Source organism: Melanotaenia boesemani, chromosome 15, assembly GCF_017639745.1.
Source record: "Melanotaenia boesemani isolate fMelBoe1 chromosome 15, fMelBoe1.pri, whole genome shotgun sequence".
NCBI classification, from domain to species: domain Eukaryota; kingdom Metazoa; phylum Chordata; class Actinopteri; order Atheriniformes; family Melanotaeniidae; genus Melanotaenia; species Melanotaenia boesemani.
The window spans coordinates 21,657,473-21,675,332 of record NC_055696.1 but is presented as its reverse complement, the minus strand read 5'-3'; the positions used below and the strand labels follow the sequence as shown (position 1 = coordinate 21,675,332).

The 17,860-nt window shown below is 38.3% G+C and overlaps 2 protein-coding genes across 2 annotated transcripts; both read left to right on the top strand.

Annotated features, from left to right (window-relative positions):
- The first annotated feature begins 8,570 nt into the window (after window positions 1–8,570).
- On the top strand, window positions 8,571–12,537 carry lim2.1 (lens intrinsic membrane protein 2.1). The gene is made up of 4 exons (XM_042007877.1): window positions 8,571–8,745; window positions 10,272–10,421; window positions 10,817–10,951; window positions 12,476–12,537. The coding sequence occupies exons 1-4, from the start codon at window positions 8,571–8,573 to the stop codon at window positions 12,535–12,537; spliced, it is 522 nt and encodes a 173-aa protein (XP_041863811.1).
- Window positions 12,538–14,829: 2,292 nt separating this feature from the next.
- Window positions 14,830–16,432, top strand: bsx (brain-specific homeobox). The gene is made up of 3 exons (XM_042007876.1): window positions 14,830–15,188; window positions 15,662–15,852; window positions 16,108–16,432. The coding sequence occupies exons 1-3, from the start codon at window positions 14,948–14,950 to the stop codon at window positions 16,348–16,350; spliced, it is 675 nt and encodes a 224-aa protein (XP_041863810.1). The 5' UTR covers window positions 14,830–14,947; the 3' UTR covers window positions 16,351–16,432.
- Window positions 16,433–17,860: the final 1,428 nt, after the last annotated feature.

The window sequence follows — 17,860 nt, the reverse complement described above, 5'->3', positions numbered from 1 at the left end:
GTCATTTTTGGGGTCATTTTTGCATGTTTTTTGGTTTGCATTTGAACGAACTCCTCCTACAGATTTTATCGTATTTACCTCAAACGAAGTCTGAACATTCCAGAGGCATGTGTGGTCAAAAGTTATTGAAAATTTTCTAATAGGAGGTGGCGTTCAGCGGCGGCTCGTCATCAAGTTTTCATGTTGAGCCATCAAGCACGGAATCCATTATTTCTGAAATACAACACTCATTCTGTACCAAACTGCACAGGTTTCACTTCAGTTCCATGCCAACCACATCTACATGTCCAGATGTTGTCATCTGGACATTGCTGAACGCTGCATGGCGAGACCGTGGCGCCATGACACACTTGGAAAAGACGCCATGACATCATTAATCTGTATAAATCCCTCAATTTTCATCCAATTAATATGACACTTACACTGATTAATCAGGGGCTGCTCCTGAACAGATACATGTTACTACTTCTGGTCTTGGCCTAAGCCCCGCCCACTTGAAACAGGAAGTGCAATTTTCAGACAGCGGGGTCCCTCTCTTCAGGGATTAACCTCACACACTCTACAGTGCTTGAGATCAGGTCAAACCCTTTAATGGAACTATAGAAAAAAACCTCAAGTTCCTTCCTCAGGCAAAACCATGGCGAATGGCGTCCACCGCCATTAAACAGGAAGTACTTGTAACTGACCCAATGTACTCCTGATCTCCACCAAACTTGACAGAGAGGACAGTGGTCAGACCCTGGAACTGATTAAAGTACACATATGCTGGTTATGTGGCTCTATAGCGCCCCCTATAAATATTTAATCTATCAGCTCCAACCACTGCTTTGAACGACATGATAAAATGTGGCATATTTATGTAACATGCCAGGATAAACAAAAAAGTTTCTTCATGTCCTGATGTTCTCAACACCATAGCCCCGCCCCCTGGGAACAGGGAGTCCCACCATTTTAACCCTTTATCCTCTGTATAACTAATTCTAACTCATTAATATCCTTCATGAACTCATGCTTGAAAATATCACTGACTTCTTACAGCAGCTTGATTAAAATGGCTTCCTGTGATGGTTTAAATCATTCGCCATTATACAGGAAGTGGCACTAACCCTGCTGTCAGTTAACCAATTGAGCTAATATTTTCCTGTTCTCAACAGAGTTCCAACCTGAACATGGTTCTACATTAAAACAACTTTACCACCACGTACTGGCCATGTGGAATTTTCCTCTTGATGAAATCATGCTCCAGTTTGTGGGAATTCAACACAGTTTGTAAGAAACAAGGTGATGAATGCTTCAGATGTCGTGACTGGACAGGCTGAGTTGCAAGTTGATCCTCTCATGCCGAAAATCGCCTCTTGATGGAGATAAACTCTGCTGGAGGGAGGCTGCTAGGTGATGGGGCAGTGCAATAGGCCGAAGCGGCGCCAGAGGTGCGAGGGCCTCCAACGCTGCTTGCAGCTTTAATATTAGATTATATTTTATAACATTTACAACAGATGTTAAGAACTGGCTGGAAGTTTTCTATTTCTTATTCCTCCTTGAAATGTCAGGGACATGAGTTGTGAATAAGCTTAATGCTATTGGCAAGGCAAGGCAAACTTTTTTGTATTGCACATTTCATGTACAAGACAATTCAAAGTGCTTTACATAAAACATTAGAAGCATTGCAGCGGGGTGCAGGAAGCAATAACAAGCATTGAAAAACAAACATTAAAACTATACACTTCTTATGCAAAACATCAGTTATTCTTTAGGTCTTAGATGCTTCTTAGCATTGTCAGCTGATTAAAATGGAAAAATTAGAATGGAAAAAATAATTGGAACTATCAAAATGATCCACAGACATTAGCAGAGTATTTTAAAGAGGAAAAACTGAACCACAATTGTTAAACCTAAAAAGCTGCACAATATTGGAGAGTACTGGTAGTCATGGCTTCTTGGAGGCTGCATTAATTTCCAGTTAAAAACAGGTTGAGAACCATTGGTCTAAACCACCTGTCATGACAGTTTTTTCTTCTTTTGCTGCCCATTATCAGCAGTACTCAATTTCCTCCTCATCTGACAACAACAAAGAGTTTTTTCAAGACAGCATGATGTAAAAGGACATGCAAGAAACAAGAAAAATAAGAAAGAAAAGGTCAAATGGTGTGACTTGAATTGTTCCTTACACACTATTTCATGACACATTGCTAGGATAAAAAAAAAAATCAATGTGTATAAAACAGCATGTGGGCAGAAATAAAAACTAAAACCACAGGTCTGACACACACACACACACACACATACACACACACACACAAAAGTTTCCAGTGTGGGCCAACTTGTATGGACTTTAAAGCACCCTGCTGTCAGTCATGATTAGCTGTAACGATGGTCCCATTTTGACACTTCAGAATCAAGTCTCGGCAAATAGCCCTGGGAAGGGGAGCCACATGCTACAAGATGGCTTTTCCCTGATATAATTTGTGGCTGCAAATTACAAAACAGAGACAGAAATAATGTGTAAAGTCAAGTTTGGTGAGGGAGAAAATGGAAAAATTTAGGGCTGTGTGCCACTCTAATGGATATCCTTGTGGCTGGGAGAAAATGGGACTCAATAATGTGTCCTTAATGTCTGCCAGCGCTGTTTCAGGGAACGTATCAGAAGAAATGTCCCCCTGCCATTTCTGCACGCAATCACTTAATGGGACGGGCAAATCACAACAAAATGGATGCACTGATCTATTTCTGGGCTAAACAGATGGAGTGAATCTGCAGCTCTTGGAAGACAAAAAATAAAAGAAAAGGTAAGCTGGTAAAGAAAAAAGCAGGTGACAAACAAGCAAAAGATAAAAACAAGCCTTTCATGATTCACTCTGCCAGACGGCATGCCTGCAATGTTTGTGTGTGGTTTGAGTGCAGATGCTGACAAGAATTTCAATTATTTAATTAGGGCGGAAATGAAAAGACTTAAGTGTTGTGATTTCTGCAGTCTTTCATAGATCAATCTAATGTGTGCTCACATTGGAAATCAACCAAGATGGAAGAGGGGCAAGTGAAGTAGCGTCTTCCTAAATCATGCAATTAAAATGGCAAATTAGTTTCTTGATATATTCATTTAAGTGGTTAAGTGGAAAGGTTTTTCTCCCCGTCCACGCGGCTGTCTCGCGGGTAGATGTGGAGAGTCTCCGCCATCCACATGCTCTTATGATTAGAGCTGCCGTTTATTTGCAGAGAAAACGCTGAAAGCACTTTCTGCACAAATTAGCCATTTGAAGGCTTGAAAATTCAATTCAGTGGAGTTGATTTAAGCATTTAGGCAAAGCATACCTGGAACGTAAAGCTTTAGAAGCATTTTGTCCGCTAATGTCGATAACTTTCAGGGGCCATTATAGGTTGTCTGATAAGTTTTTTTGACCTTGTGCCTTTTTAACAGCAGAGCTGGAAAATGTCAGTGTTTCTCACTTTTTTAGCTCATTCCTGTCACCTAACATGTGTTTTTCTTACATGATATTTAGTCCCAAAGCTCTTCCTGTTTGCACAAAGATTTCAATTTAAATTTATGATTGATAGGATGAGATCTTTCTGGCCCGGTTTCACTGCAGAACATATGAGAGTTATATTTGTTCACAGCACAAAAACATAATAATTTCACATAAAATATGATAAAGATTGTGAAATTGCTGTGTTTTATGTTATCTTTTGTTTTAAGACATTTAAGACATCATGATCACAATACAATGGTATAATAGCAAACCTCAACCTTTTACATTTGTATTTAGATCTTCCATTTATAACCACGTATAGTTTATACCTTAACCACCTAGCCTACTCTCATCAGCCACTTTATTAGGTGCACCTCATCAACTGCTTAACACAAATATCTAACCAGCCAATCACATGGCAGCAACTCAGCAGATTTAGTTATGTAGACATGGTGAAGATGACTTCAAACTGAGCATCAGAATGAGGAAGAAATTACTTTGAATGTGGCATGGTTGTTGGTCTGAGTATTTACTGAGATTTTCACACACAACCATCTCTAGGGTTTACAGAGAATGGTCTGAAGAAGAGAAAATATCCAGTGAGCAGCAGTTGTCTGGACCAGAATGTCTGGTTGATGTCAGAGGTCAGGGGAGAATGGGTAGACTGGTTGGAGATGATAGAAAGACAACAGGAAGTCAGATCAGCACTGGTTCCAACCAAAGTCTGCAGAATATTATCTCTGAACACACAACACGTCCAACCTTGAAGCAGATGGACTGCAGTAGTAGAAGACCACACTGGGTGCCTCCTGTCAGCTAAGAACAGGAAACTGAGGCTACAATTCACACAGACTCACCAACACTGGACAATAGAAGATGGAGAAACGTTACTGGTCTGATGAGTCTTCATTTCAACTCCACATTCAGGTACTAGGCTCAGAATTTGGTGGAAACATCATGAAAACATGGATCCATCCCACCTTTGATCAACACCTCAGGATGCTGCTTGTGTAATGGTGGGGGGATACTTTCTTTGCCCACTTTGGGCCCCTTAGTACCAACATGACCAGGTTTAACCACCACAGCCTACCTGAGTATTGTTGCTGACCATGTCCATCCCTTTATGATCACAGTGTAGTGTTTTCTGATGGCTACTTCAGTAGGATAATGTTATGGTGGAACGGGAGATTCTCATTATGGAAGCAACTGACAAATCTGCAGTAACTGTGTGATGCTATTATGTCAATATGGAGCAAAACCTCTGAGGAATGTTTCCTAACACCTTGTTGAATCTATGACAGCAAGAATTAAGGCAGTTCTACAGGAAAAAGGGATTCCAACATGGTACCAGCAAGGTGGACCTGATAAAGTGGCCAGTGAGTGTATTTTTAAAGGTAACACCAACAAATCCCAGAACTTTTGAGGTGATGAAGAACACCTTTGACTAATGGCTGAGATATCAAACGCTTTTAATTTTTAAATTCAGTTATTTGGGTTGGACTGACCCAGTCATATCTATAGTAAACCACCATAAGTACCCAAACATATTTTCCTCAGTAAAGTACCAGTAAAGTCTGTAAACCTGTAGCTATAACATTCACAGTCACTCTTTCTGACAAAGCCTTTAAACAGCTTCCAATACGACAACAAAAAGCGACACGAGTGTTTGCATCATCACGTTTGTGAGGGAGGATTCCAAACGTGTCCATAAGCTTACTGACTATACCACAACAATGCAGGGAGTCCAGACACACACACTCTTTGTAATTACTCCTGTCACATTACCTTCCCTCCTTACCTCCCCATGATACCACGCAAATGGAGACTTTCCATAACAAAATTAATCTCTGAAAAGCTGGATGGATTCAAGAAAACATGGATTTGCTCTTCTATCACAGTGGCATATTGTCCACTTTGATGGTGCATGGGAGGATATAAAATGCCCTCCTGGCTGCCACGCTCCAGATGGAAGAAAATAGGCTGTGGTCTATAAAAATGAAGTTAGATGTAAGTACAGCACTCAAATATCAGGGAGAAAAAAAATGCTTTTTCTGGGGCATTTTGTTGTTGTCAATTGGTCTGAGCAACTTGCTGTAATGCAGGTAATAGAGCTACTCTTCTCCTTTCATCTTCGGGTTTACAGCGTGTATGTGTGGCAAAGCGGGAGGTGGGTGGAGGGGGGTTGAAACAGGAGCAAATACTGGCAGATGATGGTCAGAATGAAGAAAACATCATGTCAGAGCACCACAAAAGTATCTGCAGCGGTGTGAGCTTCTTCATTTACCTTCAAAGCTTCCAATACTGAAAATGGAATTTCAGCCAGTCTTGAAAAATATTTGGCACTCTGGTTAATGATTAACACCTAATTTTGTAGATTTAGATACTTGTTAACCTTTTGCAATTAGATGCATCTCGTGTTCAGATTCTACATCCTTCGATTGTTTACACTAAAGACAAACAGGGGATGATGCTTCATACTGCTGCACCAGAACACCCTGGAGGCCATGTTCCACAGAAGCCAGCAGAACCATGTCCATGTTAACAGAAATGATAACCGATACCCTCGTCCAGCTGGATGCATTCTGAGATCCTGTCAGTGAAAATCACAGAGCCTCAGAGAAAAGACACCATACGGTGTATTTCTACTTAGAGATGTACTTTCTGTTCATCTGCACTTAAACATGATTGTTTTCATGATTGTAAAGATGTTTGACTCATGCTCAGGATGACAAAGAACCAGGTAGATAGAAGCATGTATGCTGAAGCCTACGTTTCTTTGTCCTATAAATGAGAGAGAGAAGATTCTTCGAGTGTGAATTTACAGATAAAAAGCATAAAAAGGCACTCTGTAATGTCTGATCGATCAGTCTGATAAATCTCAGAAAGGCTATTTGTTTGACTTGAAACTCATTCACTAAAGTTTTTTTTTTGGTAATAACAAATAATTTCCTTATTTCCAAATGCAGATTCTCTGAAAATGGGCCTGACTTCATGGTGTAAATGAGATTCTCGGATCGATATAACCAAGTCTTGTCTTCCCGTCCTGAACCGGTTTGAGAGGACTTCCTCCAGGCTGACCAGACTTTCCAAACCCAAATGACAAGGCTTGTTCCTAGAATAATAACATTTTATTATTCATTTCTTATTCATTCATTTTTATTTGATATTTAGAATAAATTGGCAACCACTAAAGATTTTTTAAGTAAACTGATAATCAATTAATAATTAATTAGTTTCCTTTTCCTTCTTTTTTTCTTTCTTTGTCTTTTTCTTTCTTTCTTTCTTTCTTTCTTTCTTTGTTTTTGTGTTTTAATTCAATCTTAACCACTTTGCTCATCAGTTTAAATATTTTATTGTGTGTGTGTGTAAGGGATGATATGTGAGTGTGGGTTTAGGGGGGATCTGGGATTTGGGAGGTCTCTGAGTGTGTGTTATTATGCTGTTATATTTTTCTGTATGTGGGTCACAGAACAACGGTTATAATAGAAGGATTAATATGTTGATAAAATCAGCTAACTGCCCATATATTAATAACACAAATAGATTTCACATTACATTTACCGTTGCGGGATTTAAATCCATTATAACATATTTACTTGATTCTTTTTCTATTTCTGAAATGATGACGTTTTTACTGTTGTTTTAAGTCTTAGTATTTTTGAGCTCTGAAATAATATTTTCTTTCATAAATAGTAAAAAAAAACACATATAGAGGAGTCCAAGAGTAATTTAATGCCTTGCTTGTCCTGTGTTAAAGCCAGTTCAGCCTTCCACTTTCAATTAAAACCATGCAGTCATCACTATTACTTCAGCTTGCCAAGCTTGGCCATTTCTGTTTTTTCAGCAGATTCCCAAACCACAAAACGACTGGGTGCTGATTGGCCAGCGTTGGGCCTGGCCTATTGTCTCAGCAGTGTGTTTGTTGTAGCCCCATTTTCCCCCTATTCACCCCATCAAACGCTAGTGCTATTAGCCTGCTGGGAATCTGCAAGTCTTGGTATTATAGGACCTTGTTCTATTTGTCAGGGCAGCTTTTCTTGTCTTCATAAAGGGAGGTAATTAAGGTAAGACTATGTTAAATCTGATTTAATAACTGTCATTTTGTATGTTAATGTTTGTGTTTTGGTTTGCTCTGATGTTTTTGTTATCACTCTTTATGAAAATGTGCACCTTGTCATTTAAAAGCATCTTTACACCCTCAAATGTTCCCATGAGACACACATTTGCTTTCCAAAGCTGATACGAGTCAGTTTTTCTGCTATGTGAAGAGTGAATCTCTTCCAGAAGCTTCCTCAAAGTATGTAGCTATAAAGAAGTGAAAAACAAAGATGGGGAAATGTTAAATGTCCTTAAGTTTACATGAAATTTGTCAGGCTGACTGATTAGTGACCAAAACTATTCAGCTGTATCTTAGCATGGACATTCTGAGACAATGTTTTTGCTGCTTGCTCAGGATCAAATGGTTTTTAAGTGTTTTGGTTTGGATTGAGACATCTGTTGGAACTCACCAGAGAGGCTGCTCAGAGGGAGATGTGATCCAGCAAAAATATAGAACTCTTCAATGAATGCACAAAGCTCTTCAACAAGCAACCTGTTCAGGTCTCAGACATAACAAGATATATCTCTCATCCTTTACCCAACACCCCCCTTCACAAAGAAAAAATCCACAACAACTCTTCATGAGAAAGAGAGGATGGCTGCAGGATATTGCATCCAGGTGGAACAATGGGCAATAGATGTATCAAGTATCAAAGCATCACTGGACTTAATAGAAGCTGGATGTGCATGTGTGTTTTAGAGTGTGTGTATTGCTGGTATGGGTGTATGTAAAGCCCATTTGCAGAGACTGATCTTCCAGAGAACAAAGTGGGGCATACAGGTGACCTGACGCCTCAATCCAGCAGAACTAATTTGTTCATAACAATGCATTTCCTGGCACTTAGACACCCCTTTCCCAGACGTGTGTTTGTGCATGTGCTTATGTGTGTGTGTGTGTGTGTGAGAGAGAGAGAGAGAGAGAGAGAGAGATGGAGAAGAAGATGCCCTGCCACTGACTGGTGATGCTAAGTGACCTCCTATGTGTGTCTGTGTGTCTGCAGGTGCAGGATGTACAGCTTTATGGGTGGAGGGTTGTTCTGTGCAGGTGTAGGGAACATCCTGTTGATTGTTTCCACAGCAACCGATTATTGGATGCAGTATCGGCAGTCCAGCAACTACATGCACCAGGGCCTGTGGCGCCACTGTACGCCGGGGAAATGCTTCCCACACAGCGACGGCATCGGTAAGAAAAGCCGCAGCGTGCTTGTATGAGCTGACTTTGTTAGTTTTGGGCTTCAGTATCTAACAGATTGAAATCTTTCAGGGGTTGACTCAGTGTCCAAATCAACGCATTTTTAAATAATAGAACATGTTTTCTTTGCATGGATAAAACAACCCAGACTCATATGAACATGTGAAATAGAAAGATTTGTTGAAACTAAACCCAAATCTAGTCATGGCTATTTTGCTCTCACTCAGACAATTAACATGTGGAAGTCAAATACGATAGTGAGTAAAGTTGGACAAAGAATTGACAGGTGAAAACAATGCGCAGGATTGACATTATAACATCATAATGTCGTCATTAGTTACACAGTAGGGGTCAAAATGTAAAATATGACCAGACTAAATAGAAAACACCTACACTGGCTCAATTTTTGAGCCATTGCTATGGATCAGTACTGGGATCCAGTTCACACAGCTGATGACATTTCCATACATTCAAGTAACATGATTACATGGATAACAGTCAATGCTAAATGAGACAACAAGTGCCCTGTGAAGAGCCATTAAGGCCCCAAACTTTGCATCTCTACTTCTGACATTACTTATTGTTTTAGTTTATTCTCACCTGTTAAAGGTTACTGTTGGGATCTTAAAAAAACACATATCTAGGGTTAGAAAACCATTAATTAATGGCAACATAATGGGCGGGTGCCTTGAAACATATGCTGCTCTGACTTATATATATATATATATATATATATATATATATATATATATATATATATATATATATATATATATATACAGTTTTATTTAAATAGTTTTAATTGTGTCCTTTTATGTTGTCTCTGTAAAGCCGTCTAGGTTGCTCTTATACATATTAGATTTATAAAAATACATTCAATTTAAACCTGTGTTTTCATAAATGGTGAATGAAGGTGACAATAAATGTTAATGTTATATATTTAGCTAACTTTAGTGTGAAATATGGGAAGACTTGGGACTGGCTCAGTGGGGTTTGAGGGTTTTGTGGGTAACCCTCTGTTACCCTTGTGTGAATTTGTGTGAACATCATTCCTCTTTATTCTGCAATATGAGTAATGCTTCTTTTTTCTTTTCTTTTTTTCTATGTGAGATTGAGAACTTTGTTTCATGATTATATCAATTAGCTTCTTTTATAAGTTTATAAGTTTATATCTTGTAACACCAAAGAATTTCTGTAGATTCTAACTAAAGTTAATAATGTCCCTGTTGGACATTTCAGTAAATGTATTAAAAGGGCACGCCACACGAATTTTTATCTTATTTCAGCCACCCCATTATAAATCTGCTGGATACGCCCCTGCAAACAAAAGATTTCCACCATATGGCTTAGCACTTCTAAGAGTGTTTGTGGTGATTAATTTAACACTTTTAATTCAATTCTTCATCTTATTGTCTAGTTAATGTGACCTGAAAGGAGTCACACCTCAGATGGTTTACCTCAGCTGACATGAACTCATCCCCACCCTGACCTCTGTTGACCTCTGACCTTGTCTGCAGCCCACTTAGATGCCACCCGTGCCTTCATGATCCTCTCTCTGCTGGCCTGTTTCATTGGAATCATTATTGGCATCATGGCCTTCATCCATTACTCCTCCTTCGACAGGTTTGACAAAACCTTTGCTGCAGGCATTTTGTTTTTCATCTCATGTAAGTCTTTATTTATTTATTTATTTATTGCTTAATTTCTTGGATTTGTCTTGCTTTGATACAAGCTCTAAATGAATTAGACTAACTGCAACAGCCAAGCATAGAAAATAGAAGCAGGTTCATTTATGTTGTAATTAAAGGAATGTGCTTATTGTGAATTAATTGCACTTTAATTATTCATTATCTGCACAATTTCACAACAAAGAACATCTGCTTATTCTGTCAGAAAAAGATCTGATTTCTAAGGCTGAGAGACGTCATTTAGTTTATGTTTTAAATGCTTTGCTTTCCATCAATGATATCATTTACTGTTGTATTTTCATCAGATTAAATCTGTGGTAAAACAATATTTTTGAATCCTTTGTTCGATATTTTCATGACTTTTCCTCCTGCAGGCTTTTTAGTGTTTCTTGCTATGGCTGTGTACACTGGTGTGACTCTAAACTACTATGGGAAACGCTATGGAAACTGGAGGTTCTCCTGGTCATATATCATTGGCTGGGTGTCGGTGGTTCTTACCTTCTTTTCAGGTAAACATGCATCCCATCAAAGAAAACTACATGGAGCTTTCTTTTGTTAACATCGGTGATCATTCAGTGTCATCTTGAGGTGTAAATCACAATACCGATTCAGTGTATAACGATAGCAGACATCACAAATTCGGTCTACACTTGATTCGATTCAGGATTCAGCGATCAGTATGAGACGACATCATCTTGCTGACTTTGCATGATCACCTCCATTCAGAAAAAGCAACTAAATATCCAAATCTTTTCTTTTTTTTTTTTTCCTGATCAGTCAGACATTTAAATGAAAAACAATCAGTTCTGTGAACAAAAACAGACTCAGCTTTAAGATGTTTACATCATGGAAAAGAAAACTAAAAAACACATTTCTGTTTTTACACATTAAAGCAGGATGTAGTTTAAATCTTACTCCTATTTAAAGTCTCAAACCTCATATTTGTAGACCTTGCCTATATTAACCACATTATTCCAGTCTGACTTCACCATAATTACACATCACACTGTTAGATTTTCACATTTTCCTCATAACGTTTGCATTTTGGCTGTTGGAACAAATAAAATGGAAACACTTCATCATGTTCTTACTGAAGTATGTCTTGTAAATTATTTCTGTACTGTTGTTTTCTACGTGTTTTTTATTTGCATTGATGCTACCGGAACAATGAATCGACCTCTTGATGTAGACCCATCTATTTTTACCCCCTTAGAGTCACCTACGCTGCTGGAAACACATGTTTTATGATCGCACAACTGTCCCAAGAATTAATACTTTAGATTAATGATAAATTTTATTCTATAAGACTATGAACCCTCATAAAATTCAGGTATGCACAGATGCAGTATGCAAATAAATGCATATGTGCTCAACTGCACCTATATTTTCTTTAGAAAAGAAACCTGGAAATTTTATATCATTAATATTTAATATCTCAAACTAAAATGTCTCACTTCCTCTGTGGCTGTCACATTTTGGTGCCATCAGCAGCAAAATCAATGATGCATCATGCTGTGTGGTTTCTGCTGATCACATTTTTCACTGAACTGAAGATGAAATGATGTTAGGCTGTTTTTCTAAGTAGCAACTAAAGTGGGAAACAAATACTTACACATGCAATGCTAGATAGTTTCAAAATTTACATGTTTTGGGACCAAATAAAAGCCTGGGCTGTGCAACGTGGAGATCTTCCTTTCAATGCAGAGTCTCAACAAAACAAATAACCTAAGTTGCTTTAATGAACTCAAGCACTGATAAAATAAACAACAATCACAATTACATGTTTAAAACTTACACTGAGGCAAATTTAATAACCTCATGTTCTTTGTGAAGTAAATAAATAAGCAGCATGATCTGCTCCCTTGGAAAAAATCAAATAAATATCATCAATAAAATAAAAACTGCACATTTTATAACTTAAAGCATCTAAAATGGGTTCTACCAAAACAAAATTAGATAATTTAGAATCGTAAAGATTCGGTGTGGGTTCAATTTCCCGAAGAATAACAGACACTAAACTCTGCTTCTTTCAGGTATTTTCTACATGTGCGCCTATCGGATGCATGAGTGCCCCAGAAGCGGCAGCTCGCATTAGAAGACTTGAAACATCATCCAGGAATAAGCTATGGATTCCCACCAGGAGAGCTGCAGCTTTTTAGCAGGAATAATAAAGAGTTATTCCTCTGGAGCATCAATGATCAAATTATAAACCGTTTCAATAAAAATACAATGAAAGAAAATGAACATTGCGCATGTAACTCTGATTTTCCCATTTTACAGTGTTTAGCTGATGCGCTCAGCTTTTTTAAAAGTTTTAAAAGCTGAAAAGCAGTTTATTTTTAAACAACTGTGAAATAACATGCGAGCCACAGCACCAACAATGTCCTTTACGATCATATAATTAAAAAAAAGTCTAGTTAAAACTTTTTTGTTGTAATTTGCCATTTTTGACGTCATTATAAAGAAACATTACAGAAGAAGAATGACTTGTGAAGACAAGTGATGTTGCAGACATGCCTGTTATTTATTGATGCTACTGTACTTTGTACTTTGTAACATCGTTCATAATTGGTCTCATATTAGCCGGTCAGGCAGTGCAGCGCAAAAAGATGCAAAACTGTAAAATTATTGCACTTAACTGGTTTCAAAATTCGTAGATGCCGAAGCTTTGCGCCAAAGAAAAACTATTACATCTTCAAAAAGAAAAAAGGCTTTTACGATTTCTGTTGCCAACAGTTACAAATTTAGACTTTTCTCTTCTAAAACTGTCACGTGTGATATTTTTCTGACTGTTTCTGGGTCGTAAATGGAGCACTACCTTTTAAACATGTGGACATTTTCCTGTCAGACTGGGATGATTATTCCTTCCCTTTGGTGCGGCTGCTCTGAGGGCCACAAAGTCTTAAGCAATCCCGCAAACCCTTTTATCCAAACGCGCCACTTGAGGGAGTGACGCACTGCCTGACCGGCTCAGAATTTCACTTAATGAAATGGCCACAAAAAGCCGCTTAACCGCGTCTCAAGAACGGATCCTTAAGACGATTTCATCACCATTTGTTTCATTTACTTTCTAATTTTCCTCTAAAAGCAGCTTGTTATCCTGGTGCGTTGCATAGGAGGGATTGACACACATCAAACTGCGGCAGGGTTGACTCCATCCATCAGCCTTAAAGTCACAGGAAATGTGCTTTATCTTATTTGGGGGAAATTGTGCGCATTTTTCTTTTGGTTTTGGGGGTTAAAATATGAGGTAACTGGATGTGCATTCTCAGTGAAGCCATAAAACGTTTGCTAATCCAACTCTGCTAATCATAATTTGCATTTTGAGCGCCCGTATAACAAAAACCTATGCAAACTAATGCAGCGCTTTTGTAGCGTAACTGACTCCCAGTAATTAATTTGTTCTCCCTCCATCTCATCAAATGGAAATCCTGTCCTCCAGCCAAAGGATTACAACTTCCGCTCTAACATCTCCCTTAATTGCCTAATAGCATTGCAGCTTGAATTCTGTCTACATTAAGACACTTTCACATTAAGCGGGCTGATTGGAAATGTGATGACAACACCGTATCAGCAAATTACGGCGCACAGCTTTCTTTCATAAATGGCCGCAGGAGCGGCACTTGTACCCTCCCAGATTTTAATACTGACAATTACTGCCAATTTGGGCAGAATTACTAGACAGACCTGTAGCAGCCTAATCCTCCTGTGAGACAGGCTGCATCACTTGATTTAAAACATTTCCAACACGAAGGAAGCGTGCAGAAATTAGTCCACTCAATAACCATTTTTATGTTTAGGTTTCAAGAAAGTCGATAAAAAGTACAACTTCAATTTTCAAAATTGTGTTGAGTTGTATATAGATATATATAATGTCCATTCTGGTAGACCTAAGTACCCTGGAGAGCGCCACACTACAGAGTAAATCGACTAATTCTTAAATTTAAATCTAATTTAGGTAGCTGCTGTTAACCAACAAGTTTGGGATTCACATATGTCCCAGAAGGTTCCATAAGACCCTATATTTGCCTTTTTAATGGAAACTTTGACTGAAGAACTCTTCCATGCGGACATATAGTCTGAAACGCCGCTAGAAGCGCAGCTATCCGGGGGCGAACTTGTTTTTATTACTTTGCTTTTCAAATGAATTTCGTTGCGGTCACAGGTGCACTGCTTATCTGAAATCAGTTTACTTTCTTCACTGGCTTTGAGAGCTTCTAAACCAATCAGAGCGCAGAGCCGGAGCATCGCGGCTGCCTCCCGCCCCGTCTGCAACCCTAATTGGCTGACGCGTAAATCAATTTCCCCCAATCCGCAACTCTCCCTGAATAAATACTTGTTGGAAAGATGCCCTCCCACCGATATCTGGGTAATGCAAAGACTTTGGTGTCATTCACTGATTCACACTCAGGGACTGCTTTTTAAGCCTGGAAGAGTTTAAAGGGAAAAGGCAGATGCTGATGCAGGTTTAAGAGGGGAAAAAACAATCAACCCAAACTAACATCATGAGTATGAGCTATGCGTCTGCGGCGCCCACGCAGAGATCCACGTCGTTTTTCATTGAGGACATCTTATTACACAAACCCAAGCCGCTAAGAGAAGTCATACCTTCGCCTTTTTGTGGCTCCTTGGCCTCCCGGATGCCCATTCTGGAGTACGGATACCCTCTGATGCCAACCCCGATACTGGCTCCGCATCCTCATCCTCTCCACAAGCCGGAGCATCACCAGTACTTCTTCACATCTGGTAAGAAAAAAATAAAAGGTCAAGAAGAAAACTTCTGTCATGTTTGCAGGATTTCGTGGAGGGAAAAATGCAGTAAAACGTTTTATTTGAAGAACATATCACTAAGTTGGAAATTCAACCTTGATCTTAGCAACCAGTTTGGTGGATTAGTGGAATGGTTTGTCACTTTGGAGTGAAAACATACATACATACACACACACACACACACACACAAATATATATATATATATATGTTTTCCTATAAACAATTTTAAGGTATTTTGAATCAGTCCAAAAAACATTAACATCACTTGACTGTTAACTTGCAGATCTTAAATTTAGCTTTGTCCAACTCCTATTTCTCCTCATCATGGCTAAACAGCCAGATTTATGTTTTGATGAAAAATAATACACATATTTGACTTTCTTTATGAGTGAAGAGTTTTTGTGTTGGTTTTCTTTAAAGGTTTGCCTTTTTATTTACCCCTCTGCAGGGATGCAGATGCCGGCCTTGTTCCAGCACCACGCAGAGCTACCGGGAAAACATTGCAGACGCAGGAAGGCCCGAACGGTGTTCTCCGACTCCCAGTTGTCCGGCCTGGAAAAGCGGTTCGAAATCCAGCGGTACCTTTCCACGCCGGAGAGAGTGGAGCTGGCCACGGCGCTCAGCCTGTCGGAGACGCAGGTGGGATGTGCGCTCTTTGGTTCCTCCTCATTCTGAAGAAAAATCCCACAAATCAACAGCAAAGATATTTAAATTTATTATTAATACACGGCTGGAGATATTCTCATTAATAAATATGAATTTTAGAAAAATGGAATATATTTTATAAGCCATGTGAATTATGTGCTATCCCAAGCTATAACTAAAAATTAAAATCGGTTTTATACTCACATAATAAACACAAGCAGGTGTTTTAACAGCACTGTCCTCGCGCAGGTAAAAACGTGGTTTCAGAACAGACGGATGAAGCACAAGAAGCAGCTGAGGAAAGCGCAGGACGAGCGCAAGACGCCCGGAGAGCTCGAGCGCTCGGCGGAGAACTCCAGCGAGAGCGACCTTAACGAGAAGAGCGCGGAGGAGCTGAAGCACGGCCTGGAGCCGGACTCGTACATGCTGGAGGAAAACGACGACGACGTGGACATCGAGGACGACATTTGCTCCCCGGATCATCTACTATAGTAGGCTGCAGAGTTCCTCTGGAGGCTTTTCAGCATTTTAAATGTAGATTTCTGTACAAAGTCCCCCACTTCTTACACATAGAACAATAAATACACTATACAGTTTTTATTATTATTATTGCTATTATTATTATTATTATTATTATTATTATTGAGTCTAAACAACCTGCGTTTTTTTGTTAGGTTTTTTTGTTTGTTTGTTTTGTTTTGTTTTTTTTGTTTTTTTGTTTTGTTTTGTTTTTTTTGTATTTGCAGACGGATAATCTGCAATATCCTACAAATAGGCCTGAGCTCTTTATCGTGTTGCCCCATAAATTTGCACTTTTCCCCCCAAACGAAACTCTCTTTAGAAGCATTTTTCTCTTCTTTTTTAGTTATTATAATATACCTTATCTATGTGTCGACCTCTGATGTTATTTGCAGTTTGTCCATATTGTTGGATGCTTTGTAAATCAAGTTTCGGACACTGTGGTTGAATGACTGCTATTTCTATTACTGTGTGTAAATATATACATATATAAATACAATATACTGTATAATGAATCGGAACTCGACTCCCTTCATTCATCTGTAAGGCTTTTAATAGTTTAGAAATTTAACTGCTTAAAAATAACAATAAAAATAAACATAATGCAGTGTTATTAAGTTGAGCGCGTGATTGTGACGCTATAGCAGGTTATAACTCAGCACGCGAGTTTGCTCGCTGCGCTTTGAGACAACAAAGAATAACAGCAAGAAATGACCAGCTCCTACCTTTTATTTTATTAGCCTATATTAAAAAATAAACATCTAAACATTTATTCATCCTCTGGGATGAATTAAATATTCTATTTTAATTCTCATTGATTTATTTCTAATTGTGTTTTTTAAACGTTTTTTCCTGGTTTATTTACTTTCTATTTAATGCTATTATTTTTCTGTTTTGTTTTATGTTGACACTTACAGATTTATTGACAAATAGTTCAATCCTCGTTAACAAAGGGCTGTAATTGGACTATTGTTACGTGCAAACTAACTGTATTTAGCAAAGAAAAAAATAGATCCTTTCACTTTTCTAACAATTCACATCTAGATTTTAACATTTGCATTGCTGGTAATGTTCAAATATACAGCACTTGTCCATGAGGCAATAAAGAAGTGCATTTCCACTTGGTTGATAAATTGTGTTATTTCAGAGAAATATTTGAATTTTCTGATTCGGTTAATAAAATCAGGAGTCTACCTTAAACACTTCCAGTTCCTGTAGTTTAGTGTTTCTGATGTTTAAGATTTAATGCAAAATATTCAGCTATGATAACTTTCAGAAACAAAACCTTTAGATTTGTGTCATTTTTTTCTGATTATAAAACAAAATGAGCATATTTATTAAAATAAATATTTAATTTAAGCCCGAATATTACATGAATTTAATGTGCCTCAGTGCATTTTGGAAGGAAATTCCATTAATTTGTCTTCAAACATCGACAGTTTTTGCACAGTTCTGTTAAATATGATTATTTTTTTAATCAACT